Source organism: Nematostella vectensis, chromosome 5 (genome assembly GCF_932526225.1).
Source record: "Nematostella vectensis chromosome 5, jaNemVect1.1, whole genome shotgun sequence".
In the NCBI taxonomy this organism is placed as follows: Eukaryota; Metazoa; Cnidaria; class Anthozoa; order Actiniaria; family Edwardsiidae; genus Nematostella; species Nematostella vectensis.
In genome coordinates, this window is record NC_064038.1 from 535,146 (window position 1) to 543,196 (window position 8,051).

The window sequence follows — 8,051 nt, forward strand, 5'->3', positions numbered from 1 at the left end:
CTCTATTTTTTGTCATCCACAATCTCGGCGAGCTGTGCGTGGCGTAACCGTATTACAGGCCTGGGATCCTGGTTATTGTCCTCCCCATTAATGCGCGGGTTGGGATAACCTTGCAAGAGTGTTGTACAGCATATTCGCTCGGAAATATCGGTGCTTGGGGCCTTCGGGTTCTTTACAGCCTTCCGTAAAAGCCTTGTGCTGCCATACCGATTGGGTAATCCGTATGTATGGTTTCCGTTTTGTTCTTCAGACCGGGTTCGATCCCAGGCCAATGGGCTTTTTTTTTTAATTTGTTTTTTTTTTCTTTGCGCTGGACCCCCTTAATCCTGATAGGTTTTGCGCAAAAATAATAAAAAAAGTGAGTTTGCAAAATAAGCTTGCTAGATTTATTGATTATATGTATTCAATTTGTTCCTAGGAAGTTAACAAAAAACACAAAGCAAAGAGTTTGAGGAAGTAAACAAGTATGTGAACTTTAATGTTCTATTTGAAGGGGTGCATTTTGTACAGGGAAGCATACATAGAATGCTTAACTGGTGGAGAGGGAAGAGGTAAAAGTTTATTGAGCATAATTTCAACAATAGCAGGGGGAAGAGAGGGGCACTCTCTTCATACAATATTGCAGTGTTGTTACCTATTATTAAATAAGTTTGTAACATGTCTTTGTTTATTAAGCAAGGTCTATTTCTGAGACAAGCAAACTCAAGTAAGGCTGTTGAAATAACAGGTGAGTGTTAAAAGAAAAACAATTATCTGATTAGAAAACTACTGTAGATTCCTTTGCACCAAAATAAGAACAAACTTCATTTTGTTTGTTATTTATGAGGAACGAGATGAGCTCTACAAAGCCATAAAGAAATATGTATTGCTCATCTAAATTATACAAGTAAATAATAATATTAAAAAAGTGTTGTCGCCATTATCCGGGCTCCCTGCGTTAGAGGCCTGGTTCCGAGCTTTGCGCGGTCGCATAGCCTCGTGAAAAAACGTTTTCAGTTCGTCGAGAATTTCCTGGAGTTTTTTATTGGCGTTTTTTGACCTGAATCTAATGAATACTGTATGGATTTGTTTTTGGATGGATTCCGCACCCGTGTAAGTATCATGCGTTTGTATAATTAGCGGAAATTGCCATAATTTTCATCTTCAGTATTTGTTTATTTCAGCGAATCTCGTGGTAATTCGTGATAATTTTGAAGTTGAAACTCGTGTAGAACTTTACCCGTGAATATCGACAAGTGGAAAATAAAAGTTGTGTTCATATCCAGAAGCATCTCATCTATCTGACCTATCTGAATTACAACATCATTCGACGGAAGAGTAAATGAACACTGAGGATTATTATCTTGGAAACATGAGTGAAAACGAAGCTAGTAGTGAAGTCGAACGAATAGAAAGCAAGAAAAGGTCCCTAGGAGGCTACCTAGGGCGCGTGAGTATTCACATGAAAGAGCTCAAAACTTGTCTTGATGATCCCTCTAGAGCCAATGAAATACAGACAGCCTTGAATGAATTACAGTCGGCTTTGAATAACTATGAGGACTGCTATCAGTCGTACATTTTGGAAGAATTGGCAACCGATGAATTCAACAGAGTGAAAGAGAAATTTGAAGAAACTCGTAATGAGTGTGAAACTACTACCAAATTGGCAAATGAACGTTTGAAGAAAGGAAAGTCAAACTCAACTAAGTCAAGGCTGTCTAGTAGGTCTAGGAAATTAAGAGAGAAAATAGAAATGAAAAAGCTTCTTTTGCAACAAGAAGAAGAGATAGCTCAGCATCGAATGGATCTGGAACGTAAGAAAATAGAATTGGAATATGAACAGAAAGCGAGAGCATGTAAGCTCAAGTTCCAGGTTCAAATCGCAGAAAAGGAAGCTGAGTTATTAGAAGAGAGAGGGAGTGAGTCTGATAGTTGTGTGTCAGAAGAGTATAAAGGGGATGTAGGGGTCATGCCACCCATGTCTCAAGAGGCAAAGCTAATGAAATGGACCGAGCAATGTGACCCCATTCCTGATAATCCTAGACCAGACACACCTAAGCTAATGGAGGGCCCTTCCCATCCTAAAGACCCCATTCCTGAGAGAAAACCCCAGATTAACGACCAAGAAGCCCCCACTAGTAGTTATAGGAAAACCCCGTTTGGTTTTCTTCCCGTGAACAGTACTGATATCATGTTAAAGCTGACCATGCTCCAAGCCATGCAACCTGTTAAGTTCTCTGGGAATCCAAGTGACTTTCCTAATTTTAGGAAGAGATTGAGAGATAATTTAGAAGATGAAATTTTAAGTGATTCACAAAAGGTTGAATTCCTACCGAAGTTCCTCTCGGGGGAGGCTTTTGAAGTTGTGGAAAGGGTTTCCGGTTGCAGCTATTCAGTGATAGTTGATATTTTGGAAGACCGATATGGGCAGCCAGCGACCGTCGCTGCTTCTTGTATTGACAATTTGACCAGAGGCCCAAGATTGAACAATCATGATTATAAGGGACTGAGGGATTTTGCAGAGCAACTTGAATCAGCCTCAAAGAAACTTGTTGGGGAATATGCTATTGAAGCCAGTACCATCTCAAACATGAAACAGATAGTTAGAAGGCTTCCCCAGTATTTAGTAAATAAATGGGGTGATGTATCCTACAAGATAAGAGAAAAGGGGGGTATCCCTAAGATTTCAGATTTGGCAGATTATGTGAAGAGGCAAGCAGCCATAAAGAATGACCCAGGTTTTGTTAACCTAAGCATGAGTGAGAACAAGGGTGGTGGTGATAAAAGACCCGAGCAGGGTGGGAAAGGCAAGAACTACCAGAAACAGACTTCTGTCTTTAAAACAGACATGGAAGGTTCACCCCCTGAAACTACTATGGGTAAACAAGCCCCAATTAAGACCTGTCCTTGCTGTCAAGGAGAACATAGGCTTTCAGACTGTGCAAATTTCAAGGGAAGGGACTTACCCGGCCGTTGGCGACTGGTAAAGGAGAAGAGATTGTGTCATATATGCCTTAGGCCAGGACATATGAGGGACAGATGCCATACAACCACTTTTTGTAACTGCAAAAGTGAGCGAAAACACCACACCTTGTTACATAACCCCCCTAGAGCTAAAGATGACCCTCCCAAAGAACTTAACTCGAGCGCAGGGGAGGGGACGACCGAGGGACCCCCTAGAAGAGACCATGCTCAGGGCACCCGGGGTGGGGAGCCACACAGGCAAACCGAGCAATACGCGACATTTTCTGAAAGAGCCACGGGGACGGTGTTACTACATGTTGTACCAGTTAAATTGATTGCCCCAAATGGGAACTCTCTGACAACGTATGGGCTACTGGATAATGGCTCAAGAGGAACTATGATAAGCTCGGAGGTTTCAGCGAAACTCGAACTTAAAGGTCATACTGAGGAAATATCCATCACCACCATGATGGGAAGTAGTAAGGAACAGATAGAGGTTGTGGAGTTTGAACTGCAACACGCAAGTGGTGAAGGGGATAGAATTCCCGTAACTGAGGGTTTGGTAACGAAGAAATTCAATGTCAACGAAAAGTGTCTTCCTAAAGATATTGACAGAGAGGCACACCCGCATCTGAGGGATATTGAGATTCCCTCGGTAGACATGCCTAAGGTTTCGGTTCTGATAGGAAAGGACGTTGGCTATGCGCATGAGGTGTTTGAAGTGCGTAGACCAGCGACGAAAGCCAGTGATTTGAAGGCTTTGAGAGGTCCTCTTGGATGGGTAATTACAGGAACCCTTCAAGGGGAGACCTCATGCAAGGAAGTAAACCTGAACTTTGCTGATTATAAGAAAGAACTTCAGCATCAGATTGAGCTGTTCTGGGATTTGGAGAGTTTCGGTACAAAGAGTGTTGGGACGGACAAGGGATCCCCAAGTTTTATATCGCACCATCTGTCCAGGGAAGACAGGAAGGCTATCGATAAGTTGGAGAAGACCATTACTAAGCGTGATGGTCACTATGAAACAGGCCTCCTGTGGCGGGATGATGATGTGACCCTACCTAATAACCGGAATGAAGCCGATAAAAGACTGAATAGTCTGAAGCGTAAGTTTTCACGAGAGCCTGGATTGGAGGAGAAGTATCGAGCAGCCATGGAGAAGTATATCACTAAAGGGCATGCACGCAAACTCAGCCCAGAAGAAGCACAAGAGACTGGACCGAGAACTTGGTACTTACCTCATTTTGCAGTGACGAATATCAACAAACCTGGTAAGCTGAGGATAATTTTTGATGCTGCATCAGAGTACCAAGGTACTTCGTTGAATAAGAACTTGTTACATGGACCTGATTGTACAAACAGCCTGGCTGGGGTGCTCCTACGGTTCAGGGAGGACAATGTTGCATTGGTAGCTGATATAGAAGGTATGTTCCTTCAGGTCGGAGTTAGAGAAGAAGACCAAGATTCTCTGCGATTTCTTTGGTGGGACAAAAGCTCTGATGACCCTCCAGAAGAATATGCCATGAACGTGCATGTCTTTGGGGCAACCGACTCGCCTTGTGCAGCCAACTGGACACTCAAGAAAACTACAACTGACAATGCTGGTGACTTTGGAGATACCACCATCGAAACTGTCCTGCATAATTTTTATGTGGATGATGTACTAAAAAGCGTAGACACGAGTGCGAGTGCAGTCACGCTTGCGAACGAGTTAACCGAACTTTGTGGTAGAGGAGGGTTCAACCTCACAAAGTTTATGAGTAACAGTAGGGAGGTCCTTGCTGAAGTGCCTATCGAGAAGAGGGCAGCACCAACGCTTGATTTAGATCTTGATGAACTCCCAGTCGAGCGGGCACTTGGAGTTAGATGGAACGTGGAGACAGACACCTTCGGGTTCAAGGTGAGCAACACTGAGAAGGCTGATACTATGAGAGGAGTACTATCGACAATCAGCTCTGTCTTTGACCCTTTGAACTTTGCTGCACCAGTGATAATGCGTGGCAAGCAGATCATGCAAGCCCTATGGAGGCGGAAGGCACCATGGGACGAGCCGCTCAGTGGAGACATTCTGCGTCAGTGGCAGACATGGAAAAGGGAACTTGTACGGCTTGAAGATTTGTCCATCCCCCGATGCTACTTCAGCAGGCCAGACCATGAAGGTGTTGGACTACAACTCCATCACTTTAGTGATGCCTCGGAGGCAGGATACGGGTCAGTAAGCTACTTACGAATCGAGTACCCGGACGGAATGGTGGAGTGTGCTTTCGTCGCCGGAAAGTCAAGGAATGCACCTATTAAAGGCTCAACCATCCCAAGGCTGGAGCTACAAGGAGCCCTACTGGCAACACGGGTGGACCAAGCAGTTCGCCGAGAACTGGACCTGAAGCCTGACAGAGTCGTGTTTTGGACTGATTCGATGATAACACTTAACTATATCAATAATGAAACCCGCAGATTCCAGACGTATGTAGCCAACAGGGTTACAGAGATTCGCGAAGCGACTAATCCTGACCAATGGCGACACTGTCCGGGAAAACTAAATCCTTCCGACGAAGTAAGTCGAGGTCTAACCATAGATGAGTTTCTCCGGGATGAGCGATGGCTTAATGGTCCGAGTTTCTTGAGAGAGTCAGAAGATCAATGGCCAGATAATAAATTTGATGCCCTGTCTGAAGAAAGTCTGGAGATAAAGAAAGAAGTGTTCTTCACTGACCTGGAGCCAGGAGATGGCCTGGAAAAGCTTCTAACCGACACTTCTGATTGGATGAAGACCATTCGAAAGGTTGCGTGGGTAATGAAGTTTGTGGAGTGGTTGAAGACAAGAAAGCATGCAAAGCCTACTGAAAAGACACCTGGAGAGTCAGAGAACAAGCTAAGTCCAGACGACATAGAACGCGCCAAGCGACGAATAGCTGTACTAGTACAGCGGGAAAGTTTCCCTGAAGAAGTGAAGGCTCTGAAGGCAGGAAAGGAGGTGAATGTTGCTAGTGCTATCTTGAAGCTTAAGCCGGTCATGAAAGGCGATGAAGTTATGAGAGTTGGAGGAAGGATCTCGATGGCACCGATGAGTGATGATGCCAAGAATCCCATGATATTGCCGAAACAGAGTCATATCACTACTATCTTGATCCGCCACCTACACGAAAGCAACGGTCATTGTGGCGTGGAACAAGTACTATCCCTGCTGAGAGAGCAGTTTTGGATTGTGAAAGCGAGAGTGGCCATCAAGGCTGTTCTTGGAAGATGCATTCATTGTCGCAAGCAAAGAAGAACTACTTTGAAGCAAGAGATGGGAGATCTACCTAGAATTCGGATGATCCCTTACGAGCCACCCTTTACGTATACAGGTATTGACTATTTTGGACCGCTATATGTTAAGCGGGGAAGAGGAAGAGTGACTGAGAAGCGCTGGGGAGCTATCTTTGTTTGCATGAACTCCCGAGCAGTTCATCTCGAGTTAGCTAAGTCGCTAGAGACGGATGATTTCATACTCGCTCTGATGAGGTTCCTGAATCGCAGGGGCCATGTTGTGGAACTGTGGTCGGATAACGGGTCCAATTTTGTGGGAGCTGATCGGGAGATACGTGAACATCTGGAAGGAATGGATCATGACAAGATCGGACGTGAGTGTTCTGCGAAAGGATGCAAGTGGATCTTTAATCCACCTGGAGCCACCCACATGTCAGGCGTGTGAGAGAGGATGGTGAGAGTCGTCAAGCGAAGTCTGAAGGCGATCCTGGGGAAGAACCCCCTCAACGATGAAGTGCTGACCACCGTGTTTACTGAGGCAGAACGTATCGCGAATTCAAGACCGCTAACCCGGAATCCAGAGAATCCTGATGATGAGGATCCTCTTACGCCCAATCACTTTCTGAACGTGCGACCTACGATGAATCTTCCTACGGATACGGATGAACGGGCAGATAAGTACAGTCGGAAGCGGTGGAGACAAGCGCAATTACTTGCTAACCACTACTGGCGTCGCTGGTTGAAAGAGTACATTCCTTCCTTGCAAGTTCGAAGCAAGTGGAACAGGAAACAGCGAAACCTACACGTCGGAGATATAGTGCTCGTTGCGGACGACAACGTTGGACGAAACAACTGGCCTCTTGCGCGCGTGATTAATGTGTTTCCTGGCGTGGATGGATTGGTAAGGAGTGCAGAGGTGCGCGGTAAAGGGACGACCTACAAGCGCCCGGTAACCAAGTTGTGTCTGCTGGAAGCCGAGGATGAGGATGTCTAGATACGGATCGGATTGGAGACTCAAGGGACAGACGTAGATAGTGTAATATAGAACGGACATTAGCGTTATGACAATACGTTTATAGTTATGAACCTCCTCCGCAGGAGTTCATGGGGGGCGGGATGTTGTCGCCATTATCCGGGCTCCCTGCGTTAGAGGCCTTGTTCCGAGCTTTGCGCGGTCGCATAGCCTCGTGAAAAAACGTTTTCAGTTCGTCGAGAATTTCCTGGAGTTTTTTATTGGAGTTTTTTGACCTGAATCTAATGAATACTGTATGGATTTGTTTTTGGATGGATTCCGCACCCGTGTAAGTATCATGCGTTTGTATAATTAGCGGAAATTGCCATAATTTTCATCTTCAATATTTGTTTATTTCAGCGAATCTCGTGGTAATTCGTGATAATTTTGAAGTTGAAACTCGTGTAGAACTTTACCCGTGAATATCGACAAGTGGAAAATAAAAGTTGTGTTCATATCCAGAAGCATCTCATCTATCTGACCTATCTGAATTACAACAAAAAGAACTACTGTAGTTAAACAGTAATAGTTAGTAAAACACAAAAAAAGTACAATAGAATCAGATCACCACAAAGTGTAATACGCTAAAGCGTAGTTCACGGGTTAATGAAGGTTTTGACATTTCAACCTTACGTCCACATGAAAGTAATGCCTAATATCGAGTGCCCTACAGTAAGTGTTTTGCAGTCAAGTTGTTTTCTGTTAGTAGGTAAAAAAATATTCTAAATAATAGTAATCATAGCTATGGTCACCACTTACACATATAGAACTTGTAATGAAAAGAAAGAAAAAAAAATATATGCAGTCAAACAACAGAATTGCATGATAACCTTGAATATATTAAATA

General features: G+C 44.2%; 1 protein-coding gene across 1 annotated transcript; it reads left to right on the forward strand.

The window, feature by feature from the left end:
• The first annotated feature begins 1,028 nt into the window (after positions 1 to 1,028).
• On the forward strand, positions 1,029 to 7,665 carry LOC125563088. The gene is made up of 3 exons (XM_048727856.1): positions 1,029 to 1,092; positions 1,164 to 7,493; positions 7,565 to 7,665. Exon 2 carries the CDS (start codon positions 1,322 to 1,324, stop codon positions 6,635 to 6,637), a length of 5,316 nt encoding a protein of 1,771 aa, XP_048583813.1. The 5' UTR covers positions 1,029 to 1,092; positions 1,164 to 1,321; the 3' UTR covers positions 6,638 to 7,493; positions 7,565 to 7,665.
• Positions 7,666 to 8,051: the final 386 nt, after the last annotated feature.

Excerpts from the sequence above, each read along its gene's own strand:
- LOC125563088 (XM_048727856.1), top strand. The coding sequence starts at position 1,322 with ATGAACACTGAGGATTATTATCTTGGAAACATGAGTGAAAACGAAGCT.